This window comes from Lates calcarifer, linkage group LG12 (genome assembly GCF_001640805.2).
Source record: "Lates calcarifer isolate ASB-BC8 linkage group LG12, TLL_Latcal_v3, whole genome shotgun sequence".
Lineage (NCBI taxonomy): Eukaryota > Metazoa > Chordata > Actinopteri > Centropomidae > Lates > Lates calcarifer.
In genome coordinates, this window is record NC_066844.1 from 25,916,641 (window position 1) to 25,941,857 (window position 25,217).

General features: G+C 42.2%; 1 protein-coding gene across 1 annotated transcript; it reads left to right on the forward strand.

Annotated features, from left to right (window-relative positions):
• The first annotated feature begins 1,907 nt into the window (after positions 1–1,907).
• Positions 1,908–25,022, forward strand: LOC108884859 (protein phosphatase 1 regulatory subunit 1A). The gene is made up of 7 exons (XM_018678971.2): positions 1,908–2,338; positions 11,370–11,430; positions 18,084–18,121; positions 18,267–18,330; positions 20,137–20,319; positions 22,135–22,263; positions 23,160–25,022. The coding sequence occupies exons 1-7, from the start codon at positions 2,258–2,260 to the stop codon at positions 23,237–23,239; spliced, it is 636 nt and encodes a 211-aa protein (XP_018534487.1). The 5' UTR covers positions 1,908–2,257; the 3' UTR covers positions 23,240–25,022.
• The last annotated feature ends 195 nt before the right edge of the window (positions 25,023–25,217 follow it).

Here is a 25,217-nt window from a genome sequence, read left to right on the forward strand (position 1 = left end):
CTCTACACTGTTCGAGTGAGTGAGTGTCTGAAACGTGATGTGACTTCATCTGTGTTACTGTACATCGGCTGCACTAACAAACAAACAAGGACGTGTTTGCAGCTCGCTCATAAGAGATAATTAGTTGGACAGATGAAGGGAGTGAAGATGCACGTATGTGGGTGGTTTGGTTCGATGATTCCCACTCGTATCTTTGGTCTGTTTTTATTGTTTTCTCTGTTTGAGTTGAAACTACAGCAGAAAAATGAAGGTGACTGTATTTTGGGTTCAAAGTGAAATCCTGAGCGAAGCCCTCACTGTAAGATATCTGATGAGTTTAGACGCAGACCTGTGAAACCATAAAATACTGAAACTCTACACTTGAATTTTACAGAAACAGAACCTTTAGCGCTCTGTAGGAGACTGTGAACATGGCTGCAGGCATTTTTCTTTGAAGCTAGCTCAACCAGAGACACAAACACTGTGCTGGCATTAAGACACAAAGAATCAGACCCATGTTTCTTCTCATTCCCTGTAAACATCAGAGGCTGTACAGGGAGGCCGTGCAGCCAGCTGTCGTCACCTCTCTCTCTCATCTGGCCTCTTATTAACACACTTCTCTGCTGCGACGACAAAAACATAATTCAGGAAAACGGTGGCAGCTTTTTTATTATCACTGTGGCTCTTTCAGTCTCAGCTGCGAGAAAAGGAGAATGTGCCTTTTGTGTGTGGAGGAGCAGCGTAATGGCCGGGTTAAAAACAGAAGGATTCTGATGTTGTTTTCATTTATTTATATATGAACATAGGAAGAGGGAGATCTTAAGGTCAGGTGATTTACCTTCTGAAGGAAAATACCGTCTTTATCCAGCTCACTGTGAGTCTTTCCTGGTTAGAGTTATATCTTGATTCTCTGTAAAATGTTCAAATTCGGGCCTGTGGCCCAGCGGTCAGGGGTGAGCGGCTTCTGTTCACTTCATCCCTGGTTCAAGTCCCGCTGCTGCTCTCGCTGTTTCTCCATATTTCCTGTCTGTCTCATCTGTGAAGCAGCAAACAAAGGAAAAACACAAAGCAATGCAGAATGTGCTCACAAAGTCATGGTGTGTGTCAAGTTAAAGTCTACTTACAGGACCTCTGCTGCCTGCTACTAGCATAACACACCTGAACCTCTGACTGAGTCAAACTGCATTATGGGTAATGTAGGCACCAGATTGTGACAAGAAAAAACAACACATGGAATCAAATCCTTTTTCCCACTGTGAGTGCTGCTCTTCTATGTGTTATATATGTTTGTGATATTTCTGCCCAGATTAGAAAAAAAACAGTTTCTCCCCAAAACTGCAAATCTGGAACAAAACAGCGGTCATCTGCTTCTCAGCTGGTGTCAGGTATCAGGTCCCAGCAGACGTGGGATGTAGGGACACTCAGGCTAGAGACGATCAATACAGATTGTGCTGGCCAGGCGGCGTCATTATGTGGCTCCTCTTACTTATACACTACAAAAATACAGGTCAAATAATTGTTATTCATCAAATACATGCTAAGATATTTTGTAAAATGACTTGTGCCGCTGTGCTGAATGTTGACAGGGATTTATATACCTACAACTGAGGTGTGAGAGAGTCATGACTCATTCTGAGCGAGCTTCTTTGTGTTTATATTTATATTTAAGCATGTGTAGGAAGGCGATTTTAAAAATACTTTCTCTTCAAGCAGAAACCAGAGGATGCATCTTTTTCATACACATCCAAAACAGAGAGGGAGAGAGAGAGAGTATGTCTTTGTGGTTATCACTCTCCCATCTGTGCAGGCACTGCTGCAGAACAGCCCTGATCTCAGGCATCCAATACAGACAGAAAGAAACGTGAGGAGAGGGTGGGACTTGGTGTGAAAGGGAGTCGTGCACAGCGAATGAGAGTGAAGGAGAGGTGTTCCCAGCCCAGAATGCCCTTGCCTCCGTGCTGTGAGCCGGGAGAGACGGAGAGGAAGGAGAGTGAAGCCACAATAGAGACACCAGCAGGTGCTGAGGATAGAGAGAATAAGGTAGAAAAGAAATAGGGGGCCAAAAAAGGAAGAGAAGTGTGTGAAGAGCAGAAAACAGTCAGACAGAAACTAAAACAACCTGCTGTTTTTTTTTTCCTGAGCTGGATTCCACTTATTTTCTGTTTCAGCCACCTTCACTGAGCTCTTCACTCTCCTTCTCCTGTACGGATTTTCCTTCCTCGGATCATCCCCTCCTCCTCCTCCTCCTCCTCCTCCTCTCTGACAGACAAGTGCCACCATGGAAACTGGGAGCCCCAGGAAGATACAGTTCACCGTCCCCCTGCTGGACACCCACCTGGACCCAGAGGCAGCTGAACAGGTAAGGAGGAGTGAGGGAGGGGGGGAGAAACAGGGGGGAGGAAGAGGAGGTGACTTTCAGGGTTTCTTTATGCATCAGTGACATTTCTGGACTTTTTGCAACATTAAGATTCAAGAGGAGATCTCAGTTAATATTTGTCACTTTGAGAAAATTGGAACAAATGACTGAGAAATATTAGCTCCAGTCATTAAATCCAGCATGAGCAGGCAAAACCGAGCAACTCAGCTGGAATGAAAAACGCAGTGTGCTGTGTCTAAGATGCTGTAATATAACCTGATGATAAATTGCTGCTTTACAGAAACCACACCATCAGTGTCTTATTACTCCCATGCAGACTGTGTCTTTTCCAATGCAGCGCTAACGTGAAAATGATGAATTTAAGATTGATTTTTCCGCCTGCAGTCACAGAGTAGCAGGTTGTCAGAGACACACGGTGGCTCAGCGGCGCTCAGAAGGCGTGTTGCAGTATATGGATGTGTCTCCGGGGGTCTGGTGTTGTTTTGGTTTGAGCGACTGACTGGCATGTTCTGCACGGCAGCGAGATACTGACATAAAGTCGAGTGGCATCGCAAGATAAAGTTGCTTCGTATCAAACTTCATGGCTCGGGTCAGTGTGAACTATCACAGAGGAGCTCTGAGAAGATTAAAAGATGTTTTAGGATCCTTTAAACGCAGCATCACTTCATGACATAAGAGCAAAGGACTCTCAGTTCACCGTGTGCCTGCAGAGAATGCAGTGAAAAGATGTGTCCCATTTTCTCATTTTGTATAAATATAATATGAACAGGACAGGCCATTCATAATGAATAAGCCTCGAGTAAAACCAGCTAAGATTTATGAGTCTGACTACACCCCTCCTCTCTCTCCCCACTGACACTGTGAAGCTCAGATATTAGGAGTGTGCAGTGTGTTCTGTTCGGTCAAGGTTTGGTTCAGACTGAGTTAGAACTTCTGGACAAGTTTAAAAAGCTCAGACTGACTGTGAAACAGCTGAACGTTGTTGGTGTGTTTGAGGGAGAGCTAGGTGGGCGTGACACGATTTTAAGGGACGAACTCCAGTGATAAACGTGATACAACGCCTGCAGCTATAGGCGACTATATCAGTCACGAAAAGATTCGTCTGCACCTATAAAACACACTCACCCCTGGTTTTCATGTCTGATGTGTTAAGAAGATTAAATAAGAGGATTTTAAACAGATCTCTACACTGTGATTTAAATGAATAACTAAAACACAGGATACTTGTTCCTTAACAGGAGAAACCTAAATCATCACTGGTGCAGCCGACAGATCTTTTTCACAGCAGACATCTTGACTTGTCTTAAAACAGGTGGAACATGTTTCATTAACAGACAGCAGGAACAAAGCTCAGCTAGCTCACCTGAATCAAATAGTCAATATTTAATTACATCTGTGTTTGTAAGTGAAACAGAGGTCACCTGTGTGTAGTCAGATACAACCAGCCCTCCTCAGCTGCAGTCAGGGAGGATGTTCTGTTCTCTGAACTGTCAACAGTCATTCAGTGTCATCAAAGCTACTTTAAAGAAAAAGAAAGAAACAGAGTAAACCTTCATACTCATGTTGTTTTAGAGAAACAAACACTTTTAATGGCACTGAATTCAAATGGTCAGTGTGAGTTTGTTTGGCTGCACTGGAAACAGAAACAAAGTGTTTGCTCACTTCCTGCTACCAACACAGGTCTCACCAAATCTACCAGGACTGAGTCTGCCAACAGACAAGCAGTAAGACTGGATGGCCTGAAACTTATTAGTTTGCATTGGTGAGGAGATAATTATGTTGGTGTGCAATTAGCCAAGTGATATCAGGAACACTGTCTGTAAATTGGTGCCTGTGGTACGTTTGTAAAGATGAATGTCCTGTGTGTTTGTCTGGTTGTGTGTCTGTGTGTTTGTCCACTCTTCCCTCAGTCCTGTGTCTGTTTGAAAGATGCAGGTCTAATTAAAGCTGCTCGTGGTCTCTCTCTGTCTCGTTTGTGTCTGGGTGTCTGGGACTCGCTGTCCAGCGTCTGGGCCGAGGTCTCAGTGATTCAATTCAGGATTTAAACACCTCCAGCCTGGTGTTTACCTGCTCCTCTTCACCGTCAGACACATCTCCTTTTAACTGTACACAAGCCCAATTCAGTTTATTTCCTCTGCAAAAACTCCAGAGAGCTCTTAGCTCTCACCCTCAATAAGCATGACCAAAGCCTGGCTGACTGCCACTGGGACTTTACCCTTTTAGGGTACATTTTCAATTTATTCTGAGACGACTGTGAGTGGCCGCTGAGCCTCTGCAGCATGCTGGTTGTTAAGTGTGTGGTTTTTACATGAGAGCCCTGCAGCGCCACAGTCAGATATACAGAAAAAGAAAGAGATCTGTAGATGTAAAAAAAACAAACAAAACAGAAACGTGTGGATGTGTTTGTGTTTGCAAGCACACTCATGAATGTCACACCGGGGGGACTTCACCCACGGTTCAGTAATCTCTGCAACCTGACACCTCCCAACACGGTGAATCAGCCTCCGTGGAGAACTGCACGTCAGTCAGAACAGCCTCCCCGAGGTCAGGCCCTCACAGCAGCACACACACTCATCCTCTCATCCACCATGATCAAAACCTCACGTCAGAGCTCACTGTGTTCCTACGAGCACAAACTGACTGTACCTTATAGAGGCCAAGACCAGACCGAGTCAGAGGACGAAGATTACTATGTTCTTTTCTGAATGTGTTATATATTACATTACATTTTGGGGAAATAGTATTTATTCTGAAAACAAACTGGTACAAAGTTTAATTTGTGTCTTTTACAACTTAAAGTTACGAGCATGTTGTCCTTCATCAAGAGATAAACAAACCAAGTAATACACCAGGAGTGTGTACCTGCGAGGACCTGATTTCTGACTCAGTGTCTGACTGGATGTTGCGTTGCAGTAAAAGTTGAGTCAGGGTGAAAACAAAAACAACCCTGTGATGTTTTGTCAGACGCAGTAAAACCAGTGAGAGAGCTGGGAGTCTTCATGCAGGGCTAATGTTGCTCTGAATGTGGCCGTGCAGCTGCTGCTGGGCATGTTTTTGATTTTATTTTTTAAATATTTGATGGACTCAGACCACCTCTCTCTCCCTGCCTCCGGTCTTTATGCTAAGCTAATCTTAGCAGGCAGTCATGGGAGTGGTGCTGATCTTCTCATCTGACTCTCCAATACGTTTATTTCCCAAAATGTGAAACAATTCCTTCACTATTCTCACAGTAAAGGCTTGAAAGATGAGCTCCATTAACAGAACAGTGTTTTAAAGGGTCTGCAGCAGCCGAGCGTCTCCTCCCTGTTTCTTTCCTGAGCTAAACTCATGGGATGTTATCTGAAAGATCTGAGAGCCGTGACTGTTTGTCTCTCAACAAGACAGTGAACATGCACATTTCCTAAATTGTAAAACCACTGAATTAACTCGAACATACACTCACTAATGAATCCATCACCACCAGACGGAGGCAGCAGCCTGATTAGAGCAGTAGTCGTGTTAACACTGGGTTATTTCCCCACATTAAGGTTGTAATTGTTGTTCATAAAACACCATTAACACAGCTGCTTTACCTCCAAATTAAACTGTTTACAGCTTTGAGTGACGGCGTTGTTCACAGAAAAATACGCGTCACATCCTCTCTGTCTCAGCTGATATTAAACTCCTTCATTCTGTCCGTCATTCAGATGAGGAGCGCTTGCTTGAGAAAACTATATTCACAGATGAAGGCAATATATTCCTCGTTGAGATGATGAATCGTGACATTTTGAGGTAATGGTCTTTTATTACAGACGTTTCAGGGCTGAGACAGTGTCCTCCCTAATATTCCCAGACGCTGACGTGTCACACCATCTTTGCTCCCCCGAGAACAGAACAATTACTCTGCTGCCTCAGGACGGCCATTTTCCAAGAAGAACTTTTGAGTGCAGTAGATTATTATTATTCTCACACCAGCCATAGCTCTGCACATTAAGGCAAATCGAAAAACTTTCAACTGAAAATTTGTGGTTTTAACCAGCAGAGATAAACTCATTAGCTCTTTGTAAAGTTAGAAACTACATTTTTATCACTTCTCTGAAAACACACTGTTTCCTGGATGACATGACACTTTAGCTGCTTCTTTTACTCCAATAAACTGATGATATCTGGACAAAAATCAGAACTGATCACTGTAGATATTAGTTGTTAATTTGTACAGGTGATTATGATCTGTTATAAACTGAGGAGCTCGTTACACCTCATTAATGACCTATTAACATTGACTGTGTAGAAAATGATTTATTAGAAAATGAGTGTTGATGACTTACGAACATTTATAACTCCAAACATGGCGGCTTTGAGAGGTCTCCCTGATGAAGTGTCATCATATTAAAGACTCATAACTGATCTGTAAAACATCAGACAACAATTTATTAAACATTAATAAAACAATTAATTACAGCTTAGAGAATTAAGATGTGAGTCTGCTGACTTTTTACCTGCTACATGTGCATCTTCATATTTTACTTGTTTCAAATTGAGTCAACAAGAAACATTAGCTTAGTTTAAACTGTGATGGACGGCTGCTGGCCAGAAACGAGGAGCCATGTTTGTAATTGATTTTGAGAGATAAATTTAGCTCCTTCATCATCGTTAACTGCAGCATGTGCTGTGCAACAACCAGAAGTTTGACAGATGTTTCCACATTAACTCCTGAACTGTCAGTTTCCAGCTCCTTTTGGTCCTGTTTAGTCATTAAGACACAAACAGAGACACAGCTGCTGCAGTAACAGACATAAAGATAAACTGTGCTCACTGGAAACATCATGTTTATATCTTAATGTAAACTACTGGTATTTATCTTTATGATCATCAGCAAAAAACGTCCTTGGCTGACAGAGAAAAGAGATTTATCCTGTGTATCTAACTCCTCCTTCCCATCTGCAGCTGTTTGAGAGAAGACGACTTCTATCTCACTTGATAGAAAGTGAGATGGAGGCTCGAGCACTGAGATAAAAGAAAGTACAAGTGAGTGATCAGGGTTCTAATTCTTTCTATTCAGAGCTGAATGAGAGGATTTATTATGGCTCAGATCATATTTCAAATGAGAGAATGAAGGATGAGGAATCACATGAATCCTCTCAGACGGTAAAGGCTGGTGTATTGACTCCTGTACAGCTCTGCAGTGCCTCTGCTCACCCAGTGTTGGTGGTTTGGGGGAAGTTTCCTCTAACTTGTACTTCTGCAGCAGAATGAATGCCCCCCCTCCTTTTTTTCCTGATTCAGGGTGCTGACCGGTGCAAACACGATGTTCTGCTGAAGGTCACAGAGCGACTCTGATAGCGCAGGGATTACAAAGCTACTGCTGATTTTCTCAAAGGCAGATCACGGTCAGGTGGTGGAGGATTTCCCAGAGTAGATTTTGGACTGAAAACCTTTGTTCCTCCTCTGTCACCTCAATTAGCTACAAGTTTGGTTTCTCCATGATAAGAGCAGCTCCCAAGGTCACTTCTGTTTTAATCACTAAAGTATGAGCAGCTGCAGACAGTGAAGGAGTTGACATGAATACATCTCTACATTCCTCTGTCTGTAAATGCAGATTTAACAAACAAAAGGAGCGTATTGTTTGTGCATAACCTTGGCTGATTATCCTTCCTCTCTGCACAAACACCACCGTGGTCCGCTGGAGGAACCGTCTCTCGGCCTGACCTATATTTTCCAGCCGAGGGTGTTTTGTCCTCTGCCCCCACACATCCAGAATATCAGGCATGCACAGCTCTCCTGCCCACCCATATCTCTCCAAGGCTGTTTTTTGTTCGCTGTTGTGAGGATTGACAGAACTGCATTTTAAACGGACGGTGGGTTGAAAAGCCGGCGTGGCAGTTTGAGGAGCAGAGTCTGTCCAGTGAGTGGTGGTATTTGTGTGAGCGGAGGATCGGGGAGAATAACAATGACTCTGAGTATAATCAGTTCTACACAGCCACGGCTCGTTGTGCTGTAATCTGGGCCGGCAGGGTGGATTTTTAGGAATGGCAACAAAACCCACACACAGGGTGAAAACATTAGTACACAGATTCATAGTGTACACAACAGCACTTAGTAAAACATTTCTATTGTAGCTCTCAAAGCCTCGGCTCCAGAGTGCTTCACAAAAACACAAATCAGACACAGACAAAATTAGTAACATATCAAAAAAAAAGAAAAGAACCAGGATTCACAGATTTGATTTAAATCATCCCACAGATATGTGACCAAACTGCTCATTAACCAGGGGAGCATGAAGCTTATCTCCAGCTTTGACTGTGTTACAGCTGCAGGGAGGCCTGGCTGAGGGGAGCAGTTAATTAGAAGTTTAACTTCTCCAGGAGCCCACAAAGTAAACCCTGAAATTTCCACACACCTCTGTGTGAAGCTGTGGAGCATCAGTCCACATCTCAGAACACTTGATATTATACCAGATAAACAGATCCTCAGTCAGCTGCTGAATCAAACTCTAACCTCCAGTCTGTGTCAGCGTCACAGCTGAGCTAACACCATGAGAGCTGGCCTCATAATGATGGAGGAATACACACATTTAATATAAACTGAATTTATATTAAATCTCCTGGATGATGATGAGTTTAGTTCCCTGTTAAAGGCTAACCTGCAATTCTGCAAATTTCCAGTTCATTCCCGGTAATTCCCAGGGAAAGTTTCCAACTTTGAAAATTCCTACTCTTGACTACATTTGTATTTGATTTGAAAAAACTCACTCTTTCCTCCAGTTTAAATTATCTGTGGAGAGAGTGTGACTTCACAGAAACAGAAGCGTAGAAGCTCCAGCATGCAGACACAGACGAAGGATATTTAAACTCTTCTTGGTTTGCAGACTGAAAAAGCTGTGTGGGAGAATCGTTCAGTTTCGTGCCGCGTTCAAGCTCGTCTCCTAGAAACTACGATTACACCAACACCACAAAATAACTGATAACGCAGTTCAGTTGTAGGTGAATGTAATTTCCAGGAGGCAGGGTTTCCTACAGTGTGGTGAGGATGCACATACTGAACTGTACGTGGGCACATGCAGATACAAATATAGCTTCAGTGTCTCCTAAATATGTCGTGAGTCTTTAAACTCAGCATTTGGACAAACCTGGATTTATTTGTGATTTCGTGTTTCTAAACTCAGATTTTAGCGTTAGAGACACTGAGCGTGGACGCAGAGAGGAAACACAGCTGAATAGCTGACCTGCACCTCAGGATGTGAGGTCAGCAGTTTTCTTGGGAATCTGTACAAAGCAGGAACACATCTCTGCGTGCCTGTTAAAGGAAAGAGAAGGCACACGATGCTGCTTCTCATTCACACGGCCTTCCTGTAATCCTCGGCTGTGGATTGAAAGGTAATGAAGCCTTTTCACATCTGAATATCCAATTAGACTCTGCTGCTGAGATACTACTGACTGCTCATTTTTCATTACTGCACATTATTCCTCTATTTAATGTCATTATAGTGTAAAGCTAATCAATTTAGCTTTAACACCAGTCAGGGCTCAGACCACAGATCTGTCGGTCTGTGTGTGTGTGAGGGAAAAAGTGAAGAAGTGATGTTTTGTTCTTCTTAATATTTTTGTTATTACATCATTTCTTCTTGCTTTTTGTTTTTTGTTTTGCCTCAAACCTGCACTTTGGGAAAATAATCCAAGGGCAACGATTCATTTTCCAATTTTCTGTCACTTAATACATTTTAACCTTGAATTCACCTGCAATAAAAAGGAGACCTGTGTGTTTGCCTTCCATTATAAAGTCACTTCTCTCTGCACAGCTCAAACCTTTGGCTTTCCACTTTTGCTCAGACTTTGATCTTTAATTTCTCGTCTCAGAGGAGAGTTCAGCCTCTGACCAACGTAAAATGTCTTGTTAAATGTCATGTGATGCTGCAGACGTGTGGGCTGAGGGGAAACGGCTTTTTAAGTGCACGACCAGCGTTTAGAGAAGATGTATGGACTGGGGCTCACATGACTTCCAGTATTAGTCAGCACCCTGTCAGCGATGTGTACGGAGAGCATGTGTGTGTGTGTGTGTGTGAATAATCGACTGTCTAAATTCCTCACAGCCCTTTAGGTTTATGGAGCAGTAAAATAGCAAAAGTTATCACTTGGTCCTGGAGGTGACTGAAAATTAATCACTGAGCTTCCGCCCAAAAAAATAATCTCTGGATTTGGAGACGTAGATGTGAGACTGATTTCACCTGAGAGGCAGTTTTCTGCCTGTAAAAATATCTCAGCTCTGGAATAAAAAACACATTTTGGACTTCTCTAAAAAATAACGTTGGATCAGACTCGTGTCCGGCAACTGAGAGATTCTAAACTGTTACTGCTGCTGCAGACGCCTTCTCCATAAAAACCTGTCTGCATCTCAGACGTGTTGTATAATAACGGACACACTGGCCTGTTTGCAGTTAAAAACAACAAAGGTTTTGTATCATAACCGCCATCATAAGACTTTCTATCCACAGACTGAGCTTTCTGTCGACTCTACATCTGAACACTAACTGAGCAGCTCACTGAAACGTCTCTGCATCACTTATCCCACAATGCTCCATAGCTGCCACACTCCACCCGTCCTGAGCCAAGAAGCGAGCAGGTGGTGGCAGGCTGCCCCGCTGATCTCACTGCACAGGTCCAGCACTGTGAGGTCCAGCACTGCTCTCACCCAGATCAGACATCTTCAAACTGTAAGACGCCCAAACCCAAACCAGCCTGTGTTATGGGCTGCCAGCATCACGAGGGGCAGAGGATGCTGGTCTGGGTGTTGACAGCCAGACTCCTGTTCCTAAGGGAACAGAGTTGGACTCTCCCTGATTGGCTGAGTAATAAGAACAGGCTCATTTCAGAGCACGACTGAACATTTTGATCATTAGGAGGCAGAGTGTGTGAAATTAGAGCGAGGAAGAGCTGGAGATTTATCACAGAACCAAAGTGTTGAGATTGATCTTCGTCTCCAGAGCGTCTTTACGACTTCACTGTCATGACAGAACAACTGTTTTCTACTTTTTCAGATCAGAAGACGAAGACCCACTCCTGCCACTTTAGTGGCTTCCAGTGATCAATCATCACCTGGTACGACACACACACACACACACACACACACACATGTTGGTGGTTTTCAGCATCATTATTTCTGGTAATTGCGCTCACCAAGTTCTTTGCTGTGATCTGAGGACAAGCTGACTTTTAATGGGACAAGAAAGACGAGAGGCCAGATGATCGTCAGCGTTAGTGATTGTTCAGACAGAAACCTGTGTTTAAACCACTGCTGCTTCATTTATCAACAAGATAATAGATAGTTGATAGATAAAAGATAGTTGAGTGATACTACGAGATGGTTTCATCTTTCACTGTGACGTTAAACAGGTTGTAGAGATACAGATTTCAAGTCTTATATCTTTTGTGATCTCACTGAATAAACTGGATCTTCCAGCTCCGCCCGGCGTCAGCACCACACTCGAGGTCAGTTGACAGTTAAATCCTGGCGTCGGTCAGAAGATTTAAATAATGAATGAAGGTATCGGCGGTGTGCTAGCTGTGTGTAATATTAGGCACGAGGAAAAAAACAAGTGGAAATAATTCACTGAAACTGTGCCCAAGTGTGTGTGCCTGCAGAATCTGCTCGTGTTTTATTTATTCACCTCATTTTATTTAGGTCTTTGTTGTGCACCCTGCAGCAGCTCAGAGACACTTTATCAGCCGACGGCTCAGGTCACAGGTCGGGTCCAGAACAGATTTAAAGATCATTTCAGTCGGTTCTGATCCTGAACTTTACAGGTGTGCAGCAGGTGTACCAGACTGGACGAGTACAAGAGTCTAGACAGGAGATGAAAAATGTTAAAATGAGTGTTTCACACACTGTGGGCGCCCTGAGTTTTGTTGCTGGAGCTCTCTCTGTCTCATTTAGTTGAATGATGGGTCTGGTTTTTTTTTTTTTTTACACAGAGCTAAAATCAATCTGAACTTGGCCAAATATAAAAGAAAGAAGTCTCAGTGTAAACAGACTGGTTCCCTGATTCATCTCTAACCAACGTCAGGGCATTTTAACCGGGGTTTAGATAAACTGGACTTCACTGTGTTGTGTCTCTAGATCTATTTTATTATTCCGATCGCTGTGATGTTACATCTCAGCCTTATTATGCACCAAATGAATCTTCCCGCTGCATCAGAGCAACAAAAACAGCCGAGTGTGTGTTTGTGTCCTCTCCTGGGATCTTAATGACCAAACACCACAGCACTCCTGTAGAGAGTTATCCTCCCTCTGCTGCTGTGTGAGTGTGTGGTGTGACCTGCTGCAGAATTAAGAGATGATCAGCTGGGAGTACAGGGCAGAGAGAGTCATTTTCTCCAGGTGAGAAAACAGAGGGTGGTTTTCTCTGTTTGTTATGAATAAATAAAAGCTGAGGATACCAGCAGAGACTGACGCTGCCATGTCACAGCTGCTTAATCTCTGAGGCTCGACAGAATTACTGTTTTTATCTTGAAAACAACAGCTTTTCTAATTGGATATGATTAAAAATCTTTTGCCTGTGATCTGCTTAATGTGTGTCATGATATGCGCTTGTTTCTGTGTTTGATTGGGTAATTGGACGCTGAGCACGAGGAGAGAGTCAGAATCAAACTTTGATCTCTGAATGAGAATGAATAAAAAAGAGAGGGAGGAGACTGAGAGACATTCGAGATAAGAAAGAAGAAACGAGGAAGTGTGTTAATTAATTCTATATTAAACTGTTGTTTTGAGGTATTTATGTATGTATAACATAAAATTTATCATGAAAATAAAGTCTATAAACAGATAAAGTCAAGCGATAACTCATCAAATTCATTCACGGCCCCCAGAGGATGAATCCTAATGACGTTCTTGATCCCAGAAATCAGACGTCACTGCATTTATTCGCTAAGCATCTCTGTTCAAGTCTCACAGATCTGATGTACGAAGTGAAAAACGAGATGAACAAATACTTCTGAAATTAGTTTCTATGACTTTATTTCTATTCTGTTTGCAGACGTGCTGCTTTTCACTGTTGTTTGTTTGAATCAGCTACATTTGTCCAATAATTTGGTTTATCTCAGGCTAACAGAGCTGCTAACAGAGCTGCTAACAGAGCTGTGGGCTCCTCAGTCAAACTGTTCAACCTCGGATCATCGAACAGTTATGCCACTTTACTTCTCACCTGTCTGACGAGTCTTTTTTGTTGTAACTGTGACCAAACTAGTTTCTCCTGAGGTTTAAAAACACTGTCACCTTCATCAGAGGGGTAATTTCCATAATTAGGCCAAGGTAGCTGGAAATATTTAGAGCTGTGAGCTGTGTGTGTTTTTTCATGATCTCACACTGGTTTGCACCTCGTTGTGTGTGTGTGTGTGTGTGTGTGTGTGTTTTCAAAATGAGAACGACAGCCATGTCATGGAAAGATTCAAGACAGAGATAAAAAATCTAAATTAGAGCGAGAGACGAAGGGATCGACACCGACATCAAATCAGACGCAGAGACACAATCAGAGAGCGAGACAGTTACAGTGTGTGTGTGTGTGTGTGTGTGTGTGAGGATGGGGGGGATGGGGAGGAACAGATATGATGATGAGGGGAGAGGAGCTGTGCTGGTGCAGTAATGGTGTGCCCCACATCAGACAGAGCCCTGCATTATTTAATGCTCTGCAGATCGCTCTGCCCTGTGCACTGTGAACCCCAACAGCACATCAGGAGCACAGACGTACAGACGACTTGGAAAAAGGCTGACGGCTAAATAATGAAGGAGCAGGAAATGTGTTAAAAGTGTACCTGATTTGAATTTCCTGTGAAGAGGAGGCCGGCTTTTTGGGAGGATTTGTGTCTTTACTGATTCCTGGAGAGAGACAAAGAGACGAACAGAGTGAGATTGAACAAAGACATTTAGGCAGCATTTAAATCTGCTTCATTAGCTCCTGTAAAGGTGTTTTATGTTCCCTGATGATGAGCACTGCTTCACTGAACAGTGCATGTGTTGAAAAGGGAGGATGTAGCTACATGAACACAGAAAACGATCACGTTATGTAGCGCCCTTTAAATGAGATACTTCATCCCTACAAACAGCAGCAGCTGGTCTGTGGTGGAGTCGACGTTTCCTCAACACAAATACATGAAACTCTGTGTATGGGAGGCAATTAAAGGAACAGCTCAACACTTTAAATACATACTTTCTGGTAAAGAGTCAGATGAAAAGACTGGGACAGCTCAGTGCACCATCTGTGTGGTAAATATGAAGATACAGCTGGTTAGCATAGCTTAGCATAAAGATGAGCAATGAGGAAGTAGCTCGCATGGCTCCGTTTAAAGGAAACAAAAGTGTTTATGCTAAGCTAAGCTAGCTGAATGAACATATTTACCAAAAATATTAAATAATTTCCTTTAAATGATGCTACATGATCCTGCAGGTGTGTGTGGTGGCTAAAAGGGACACTGGTACAAATGTAGTGGTTTAATTATTATATAATTAATAATTAATGAAAGTATGAAAGTAACAAGTAGTAACAGAATTTGCATATTCATTTCTCTCCTCTGGCTGAGGAGATGATATGTGTGTGTGAAGACAGTTAGTTGCTGGTTTGTTTAAAGTCCAATAAGTGGGAGGTGAAGAAGGAGAACAATGTTTTCTTTGAAATTAAAAGGAAGGAGCCACATGTTATTATCTGTGCAAAAAAAGAAGAAAGCTGTTTCTTTTCCTCCATCACTTTCTTTGCCGTTTGCTTAGCAACAGTAAACAACTGCAAAAAGCACAAAGCTAAAACAGGCCTTTCACATGCACGACTGCACGCTTCGAGTTTTCTTTATTCTGCCCATTTTTCTCCATCAGTGCAGAGACGGTTGGCAGCTAAATGAGAGTCAGAAGCTTCTCTCAGTTCTCATCTGGCTTTGTGTCAGACAGTCAGTCAGCTGGGAGTCGCAGTGATAGACTCATCACTGCTGGACTGGGTTTCATATCGGCTGTTTCTGAGCTCGACGCGCAGACAAAACAATCTGAATATCAGCCATGTGAAAGCCGTATGTTATGTTCCTTGACCTACATGATAGTTCCACCGTGTCTACTGCTAACGCTAACAATAATCATCACGTTGTTTGTTCAAATGAAACCACAGCTGCTCACAGTTTGTGTGTATTTAACTATCCTCTGCACTATTTTAAACATCAGAATAAAAACTAGGACACACCTGATGAAGTCAAAGCTGTAATTTCACAGAAACATGTCTAATTACCTCGTCTGAAACTGCACAATTTCCTCACGTACTCTTAGTTCATCTTTTCAGGGTCAACGCACCTTCGTCTTCTTTAACAACAGAATCTATTTTGACACCGTGGCAGGTGTAAAACTGTAAGAGCTACTTAAGATGCAGCATCACCACTGCAAGTGAACTGTTTAAATCCTGAACCACTCTTCAGAAGAGTTATAATAACGACAGATACGTTTTTAAAACAACAAACACAGCCACAAAATAATGAGTAAATGTTAAAAACTGATACGTGTGAACTCAGAGCTTGTTGACTGTAGGGGTGGAGGTAGAGATACTAGTTAGATAACCTCTTGATGAGAAGCCACATGAAGAACTGACGGAGAGAAGGCTGCTGGTGTTAGCACTGCTAATGTTAAATATGATCTGATTATTGAGGAATGAGATATTTAACCTCATCGATCAAACTGTGCTCGATTTTAACTGTTTAACCAAGAAAGAAGAAAAAACACATTCATCTCTCTTGTGAAAATGTGAAAACAAACATGTGATTTGTAACATTTTTGTGGTGTAATGTGTGAAATTCATCTCAGTTTCCATGTGTGTGATCACCTGTAGGAAACACACGGAGACACTGTTAACGTGTATTTTTACTGCAAACATGTTGACAGCTGTTTTTTACTGCTGCACAACATGTTTCATTACAGATTACATTTTGCACCAGTGGGATGAAACTCTAATTTCAGCCTGACGTGGTTCGATAACTGTGTGTCAGAGAGCTGTGTAGAAATCTCCAGCTTCACTCCGCGACTTGAAGGACAGCCCTCGACTGGCCCATTTCCTCTGATCGATTCGTAACTAAATCCATATTGGTTGTTATGAACCTTCTCACAGTCCTGGGAGCAGCTAAAAATAAGATTCAGTTTCAAGCATGGCTGTAAACCCACACGGCGTAAAGATGGCTGCCTCCTGAAATGAAGTTTAACGGGTTTTTGTGTCTGTTTTTTTTAAACACCGCTGGGTTTGTGTTTGGTGCAGAGTAGAAGAGAGAGAGAGATGAATAAAGAAACATGCACATCACTGGCATTTTGAGCAGCCTAGTGCATACTTTTAAATAGGAATAATATATGCACATGTTCACTGGCACACACACACACACTTACACACAGTGCCTCCCTAGTGCCTAGGGATGCACAGGTTGCCAAGCAACAAGGTGGTGTCCTAGAAAAAAGTTCCAAGGCTGTAAAACACAGAGTTGGCTGCGGGTTCAACACCCTCTATTGATCAGAGTTAATGGTTCCACTGTTCTCCTGTCAGCTGCTTTCTTGTTCTATTTCAGTCTTTTCATGCAGCGACCACAGAGTCGTGTTTCACATATTGATGATGAAGCTTTTCTTCATCCTGTGGGAGATGTATGAGCTTCGCGTGTGTGTGTGAGTGTGTGTGTAGTATCATGTCAGCAGTGCTGGAATGTAACAGAAGTTTTACATGAGTACAAATATTGAGGTAGTTGTACTCTAGCTGAGTATTTTGTTTCCACACCTCTTTATGGCTCTTCTTTACACATACAGTAAAATACTCTTTACTCCACTACAGTTACCTGACACCTTTAGCCTCTAGTTACTTTATAAATTCAGATATTGAATATAAAACATATGAGATTATAAAAGATGATACTTTGTAGAGACAAAATAATTTATTATTGATTAGTCAACTGATAGAAAATAATTGGCAACTATTTTTTGAATTGTTTAAAAAATAAAAATGCTAACCAAACAATCGATTACTCAAGTAAATAATAAAGTAAATAATACTGAAAATAAATAATAGTTTCACAGTCAACTACAGCAGTAAACTCCTCCTTTATTCTAATGTATTAGTACTTTTACTTCTGTAAAGGGTTTGAGTACTTTCTCCACCACTGCATGTCAGAGTGATGTTGTTCTGTTATATATCATACTAATGTTTTTGTTATCATTGATGCAACATAAAAAATGTAGTGAAGTAAAAGTATAAAGTAACATAAAATTAAAATACTCAAGTTAAGTACAAGTACCTCAAACTTTTTACCACCTGCAGCCTGAGCAGTGTAAATGAACTCAGCTGCAGAGCACACTTCTTCCTCCACACTCGCTTCCCCTCAGGGGGTTTGTATAAACAGTGTTTCAGTGTTTATCTGTCATCAGCAGTCGGCTGTATGCGGGGGTTTATTAGGAGGATGACGAGAGTGGATTAGCATCCTCTTTGTTAGCAAAAATTATCCAGAGAGTCTGTTTTTATTCACAGATGATAGTGATGAATAGAAAATAAACGAAATCCGTCCACAATGCTCGGTAAAAACACTCACTGCTCGTAGTGTGTCGGATAACCATCTGGCTGGAGGTCACCTTATATCCTCTGTCTGGACACAGCAGCACTCCAGCTACAGGACTGTTCCTGTTCAGCCTCTCTGTGCTCTGAGTATCTTATTATTCTAGTTTTATGTTCACAGAACTTAACTGATTATTTTCTTTATCACAGAAATAGATGAAGATCGCCTCCCAAACCAGCTGTACAAGGTAATCTAATTCAGGCTGTATTACAGAGCGTTTTATTGAAATAAGATTACAAAAACTGAATTATGTGAATCTTGTTTTTCTTTTTTAAATGAGCTCTATAAAAACTGTCTCTTCCATCTGGCTGCTCTCTGTTGATGTTTTACAGGCAGCCTTGTTGAACTCCCCTCGACAACGGCGAAAAGGACAGAAGGGAACTCCAACGATGAAAGGTAACGTCAGTCATCAGTCCCATCATCCTTCATGTGATGTTACCAAACGGTAAAGGTCTGAATTTTAGTTCAGTTTAGATTTGCTTTTACTGTAAATTAAAAAATGAAAAGCATCACATGGTTTTACTCCAGATAGACACCACAGAGCTGTTTCTGCATGTGAGTGTCTACAGCTACAGGCTACGACCACGCCCTGTCTCTTACCAGAATCTTTCTGGGCTTTTAAACCCAAACTCTGTCTTATGGCTCACAGGACAGAGATCTGGAGAAGATGAAATACAAGAGGTTAAGTCAAACCAAGTGTATACTCCTCACACAGAGGCCCACAACAGTAAATGTTCCCAAAAGAGAAAATGTGAGAAATATCATCAGACTTAACCAAAAAAGAAAACAGTGCATCGTCTGCATAAAATGACACAAACTACACAAAGTTGTCACAGTCAGTTATAATTAAAAAACAGGGTGTAGTAATCAAACAGTGAGGAATGTAATTAATCAAACATAATCATGCCCACAATCAAACTGAAGCAGTTTTGGTCTCAGTCTTTTTTACAGTTACTGTGTTTCCATCACAGCTCAGCGTGGAAACAAAAAAGACTGTAACTTTGGACGATAACCATTTGATTTGGCTGAAGCTTCACATGAAGGACTGTGATTTTGTCCTCAGAGATTTAGATAGAAAGGATCTTTCCACAGCAGCAGGAGGAGTTTCAGTGTGAAGAAATCTCCATACAGGCATGTGAGTTTGAAAATGACAACCTGCCCTTTAATGAGATGAAGCCCGTTACTGTGTCCAACCTCCAGTCTTCAAATTGCTCTGGGATGTCAGATGTCTAAGCTAATGATGGAAGTTTACTCCACCTTGATCGCCCCATGTGAACCTCAGAGCCGATCAGGGCTGCACTCGTCACAGCGAGGACTCATTATCTCACGTTTTCTGACTGGAATTCCTCTCGATTTCCATTTTTTGAGGTTATAGGGCATTTAACGTCTCGCACCACCTACAAAAACCCTGAAGAACAAAATGCACACGGAGCATAAGAGGCGTTCCTGCTCCTGTTATTTCCGTAAACTGCAGTCCTATTACAAGTGTCAATTTCCACTTTATATGAATGTAAATGATGTTATGTAGAGTGTATGCAGTAACACAGAGAATAATTTCCCACAAAGAAACTGAGGCGAGGGAACAATAATGAGAAGATAAGTGAAATTCGGAGCTCTAGGATGTTTATTCTTCAATTAGTTTCACAGCTAAACAGCTCTGAGTGAGATGAGTCACTGCTTACAGGAAAGCAGGGCGATAATCAGTGTGCTTTAGTGTCCCACTACAGCGGGATTAAGAATAATAAAACCAGGGATGAAGGAGGTCGAAAAGAGGCGATTAAACTAATCATCTCCACACTCTGATGTATCTTTACCTGCCCCCTCACTCCAAACTGTGCAGGTTGTTAATTAAATTCTGTGAGTTTATTAAAAATGTTTAACCTACAGCACAGGATTATTTTGAAGAGATGGATTTCTCCTTGAATCTCCACCTACACCGACTCTTCCTCCTTCCATCTTTCCTGTTTATAACCCCTCTTCTCTCCCATTGGCTCCTCTCATCTCACACCACTTTCCTTTTCTTGCTCGTCCTCCTTCTCTCTCCATCTCCCCAATGAGTTCTCACTTTTTCACGTTCCACTGCAACCTCACTATTCCTACCAATCCACCCTCCCCCATCCTCTCTCTCCCTCCCTGTTAACTCTCTCCTCTGAGCCAACTTTACTTCTCCTTCCTTCTCATCCTCTCCTCCCTGCCTTGCAGAGCTGCAGTTCCTGGTAGAGCACCACCTGTACAGGCAGCAGCAGGGAGCCGGGGACGAGTGCTCCTCGGAGAGCTGCCTGTCGGACCGGCCCAGCCCCGACTCCGTTCCCACCGGGGAGGAGCTCCCACACGACGACGAGGCCACTGCGGAGGCCTTTGAGAAACTGCGCTGCCAAATGGAGGGTACGTTTGGAGGCCGGGAAAACGAGGATTTCATTGTGGTTGTAGCTGCCTGCTCAGTAAACACGAACCTCCCTGAAAATCTACTCTGACTCTACTTTATGTACAGTTAGCTGATTTAGTTAAGTGGTTCCTAAACTAGGACTGACATCCATCTCAGAGGGTGAAGATAAACCTGAGCTGTTGTGAGGTGATTAATAGGGTGGAGAAGAAGAAGTTCTGCCACATAAGTTAAAGATTTAAAAATAAGGATGTATAGTGACTGTGTGTAAACTCTTTGGGCCTCAAACACTTAAACACATCTAAATGAAAAAGTCTAACAAGTTTATCTCTGATTTTTTTTTTGTGTGGTTGCACCACTGGTTTAATTTGTAACTACACTGTATTTTATAAACTGATGATCAGCTGTTACTGTAAAATTTGAAAAGTAACTTCCAACTACAGCTTTAAAATAAATTAAATTTCCCTGTGAGGTGCAGTGGAGTAGCATTAGAGTATACGACACTATAGTGAAGTACGAGAACCTTGAACCAGGTCTAGGTCAAGAGAAGGTGTAGAAAAGAAATGAATGGATGGACACCAGAGGATATGAGAGTGGTGGAGTGAAGGAAGGACGTGTGACAGATGAGGAGATCACTGCTGTGGCCTCTGAAAAATGGATGGTGTGATACCATGAGAAGCAGAGAGCAGATGGAGAGAGGGAGGAAGATGCAGAAGCATATTAAGGATAAGGAAGAGGAGTGAATCCAAATACAGCTTATTAACATGAGCGAGGGGCGAGGAATTAAGAGAACGGGGATAGAAGTGAAGCTTAGAGTGAGGTAGGAAACATGAAGATGGCTGGAGGGGATGAGAATGTATGACAGGGTGAAGGAGAAAGAGGGGGAGGAGAGTGAGAGAAACAAGAGGGAGGAATGCTTAAAGGAGATGTTCAATATTTAATGAAACACACTTATTTGCTTCCTCGTTCAGAGTTACTCTACATGGCAACTTTAAACTGCAAAAACAAAGGTGTAAAAATGTCAAAAATCGGATTAACGCAGACAGATTGAAATTGAAGATGTAATGCATTATTAGCAGGTGGATTTTGTTAGTTAACCAGCTGCTGGCTCAAGCCAAGTATTTAAAGTGAGAGTGGTATTGATTTCCTCATCAACATGGAAACAAATACTCTTATTTCCCTGAAATGTAGAACTATTCCTTTAATGTCAGCGTGTCCTGGCAGATACTGTCTCCTCTCTGAGCCAAAAACTTTACATCTAATAACAAAAAAACAGAGGTCAGCTTTTCAGCTCTCGCCTGATAATTCACTCTAATAGCAGGTGAATAGATGGCTGCAGAGTGCAGCACATACTGTTCACACTCAGTACCTGGAGGACTAATGCATCATGAGAGGACCGGATTGTTTTTCTGAAGCACCAGTGTTGTTATCTGCTTTCATTTTAATTTGCTGGGACACAGATGATCTCTGTGAAACCCTGAACAAAGGTTATAATCAGGTTTGTTAGGATGTTACAGAGGAGCTTTAAATTAAGTCCTCAGTCCAGATGAAAAGAGTGAAGAAGAAGGTGGGTAAACAAATCAATGACCATTAACACCAGTCCAGGCTTCACTTAAAGATCAGCCTTTTGAATTCACTCAGCGTGAGAATAGAAATGTACTGTAAATGTCAGATGGCATTGATTGATGATATCAAATATCCACAGCATGATACGATGAAGAGGACGTCTGCTTCATCTCTCTCTGCTTTGTTAAAGTATATCAACCACTATCTTCACCTCCATCTCGTCCTCTGTTTGTTCCTCTGCCCCCCTGCAGAGTTCTCCAGGGAGAGTCTATTAGAGGCTGCAGGTGGACTCGAGTGCCCCCTCTCCAAGGAGAAAGAGGACTGTTCCGGCGTTGCCAATGTAGCAGATCCCTCGTCGCAACAAAACAACGCACAAGCAGGTACACGAGAGTGAAGAGAGCCGCGGTTATGTAGGAATCTTTCCCCTCTCTCCCTGCCCTCAGGGGGGGCTCTTCATTATCCGCTGCACCAGGCAGGGTTTATTTAGATATGTTGAACAGTTCAACAGGCTTGGCCTGGCGTCATGTAATCATGGCTCATCAACACACATCTGTGAAGGGGCTTTGATCCGCACTTCACAGAGCGCCGCCATGGCTGAAATACCCAGGGAGGCAGCTCCATACCAAAGTGGAAAAATTAGTTTTGGAAGGCGGAGGCTGCTGATACTCTGGGTGTTTGTCTTCACTGCAGAGTTTCTGTGATGATGTGTTTGTTAAAGGAGCCACATGTTAGTTTTTGTACTGATACCTGTCCAGTATTAACATTAAGAGCTGTTTACTTACCAGTCCAGAGGAAAAGCTGCGAGGTCCAGTCTGAGGCAGGACGGTATCCAAAACCCAGGAATCTCCAGAGCAGACGATGGGAAGGTCTGAGGAGAAAGAAAAGGTTTAGAGGAGTAAATGTTCCTGAGGGGAACTGATCATGACACGTCTTTCTAATGAAGATTAATGTTTGTGAATAATAAACCTTGTCCAGAGATGACCTCTACCTTCATATCAGGAAATACACAAAGCTGAAGTGTGAGAACTGCTTCTGTCTTAACTCTCCACCACTCTGTGCTGTAAAGCCAGAAGGAATAATGCATATTGATTTTGTTTCTGTGCAGTTAAACACAAACACAGTGTCATTTTCTCCTCATCTGGAGAAACAACCATCCCTCCACTGGATACCACATATTTATTTATTCCTGTGCTGTGAGAGTTAAAACCCCTCATGTCAGCCTCCTCTCTCTCTTTATTGCCCCTCACTCTTTTATGTCTCTGTCTGTATTTTGCAGACACAAAAGCTGCAGCATCCAGCGCGAGTCAGCCGGCAGAGGAGAAGACAAAGAAGAGCAGCCTGGAGAAAGAGAAATAGAGCGGCCGTCTGTACGACACAATGCTGCTCAGTCTGCTCCGCCAGCCCAACACAATGACAGAAGATTGTGTCTGCAGATCCACTTTTTAGAAATGTCAGGGCATATATATCTATATTCCTCTACAGTCAGGCCTTAGTTTCCACCTCGACAACAAGAACAAAGGTTTCTACACTTATTTTGTGTCAAACTTCCTGCGTGACAGGACGATTATTTAACTCTATTTGTTTTCTATCGCTTCCCCTGCACTCAACTAAAAGTAAAACTAGCCTACTGTACGTACGACCCAGACTGGGAGTTAATATCTAGTAAATGGGACGGTCTTTTCTGGTCTCAGTCACACAATCATTACCATGAACTCACATGCTTAATGTCTCCTTTAATGTTCAAAGGCAACAAATATTCTGTTTCATTAAACATGTGCCATGACATCTGCAGTTATTGTTCCATCTCAAAGCAATAAAATCAATTTGTACCTCATCAATAAGTTGGACTGAACCCAACATTTTAAATTCATGGACACTGGGGTTGATTTAAAATCATAACTCCTCGTTTACACTCTAAGATTGGACGTCTACAAATATGATATTTTTTTCTGATGCTTGAACAAATCAAAGCACGTGAGGGGGAAACGTGCACTAATGAGCTGCTCAGCATGTTAACAACGTACCGACAAACGTCACCTCAGTCCAGTTCCTCTTCAGTACAGACAACAACAACACACTCTCTGCTCCTGACTTGTAGACGACAACAGGAGTTTGTTTGTTTCTCCTCGTCCTGCCAGAGCTGAATCCACCAGCTGCTGTCAATCAATCACACACACAGACACACCCCCAGCTGCTGAGAGGACCAGCAGCGTTTCTCATCTTCCTTTTAATCCGAAACACACACTCACAGTAGAGAGAGAGATAACTAAACGTGATTTCAGATGGACTCTACGTTATCCTGGTCACATTATAAATCAAAGATTAATCACTGGTAATATCTCAATTAACAATAATGATCTCATGTCTAGTTACAGGAAACCAGACTTTTACCAGCTGAACCATGTGGTTTTAAACCTCTAGATAACAAGCAGGGTATATTACAGAGGAATGTGTCTGCAGATTAATTTACATATTTCAGACAAATCCACGTCCAGTGAATAACTTGCACCCTCGTTTTTGACACTTGAATGCTTCTGGGAATCTGAACCCTGGTCATCAAACACACTTTTGCATGGCACTGAATGTACAGTGACTTTTTATTTAAACAAACATTTTAAACAGCAGACGTTAGCTGTTAGCTGTTAACGACTGGGATTCCCTTTTAACTCCAGTTTTGTACGTAACATCATCTTCATCATCACCACACTGTGACAGTAAATGTTTTTGTCATGGGTTGTTTGTATCACTCATGTAGATTATGTGACAATCCTTCCATAAGCTTCACCTCATTCTTGACATGTCTGAAAGAAACAAAAGAACAAACAGAAAACTAAAGCCACCGTTAGTATCGATGTCACTTCAGCAGATGAAACGAGCAGTTAATCTACCAGCTGCCAACAATGACCACTACGTCCACAGCGAACAAAGAAAGACGGTAAAACATTCCTGTGCAAGCTTTTAGTTTTTTTCCTCTGCGGTGTATTTATGGACCACGTAATGTTTGTTCTGTTTCTGGATGGTAATAGTGTACTTTACATGAATTCAATCTGCGGAGTTTTTGTTCCAATTTTACTTGAATTGATTGATGATTACATCTGTAATCTAAATTTGTTTGATACAATAAAATGTTTAAATTGGTGATTGGATGTTTTTCTTTCACACTAATCCAACCATCCATCCATCAGTCATGCTGAGTGTAAACCACGATCTGCTTTCCTAATTAAATGTGAAAAAAGAGCTGTATTAGTGGAGAATTTCCCAAAAACTAAAGTTAAACTCAAATCAAACTGACAGTGTTTAACATCATTGCACCACTGGTCGTGTGTTAGCTTGA

What these genes read in the sequence shown, in the direction of transcription:
- LOC108884859 (XM_018678971.2), top strand. Translation starts at nt 2,258, where the DNA reads ATGGAAACTGGGAGCCCCAGGAAGATACAGTTCACCGTCCCCCTGCTG. An exon ending in ACCCAGAGGCAGCTGAACAG is followed by an intron (nt 2,339 to 11,369) that starts GTAAGGAGGAGT and finishes CTACTTTTTCAG; the next exon opens with ATCAGAAGACGAAGACCCAC. An exon ending in GGGAACTCCAACGATGAAAG is followed by an intron (nt 18,331 to 20,136) that starts GTAACGTCAGTC and finishes CCTGCCTTGCAG; the next exon opens with AGCTGCAGTTCCTGGTAGAG.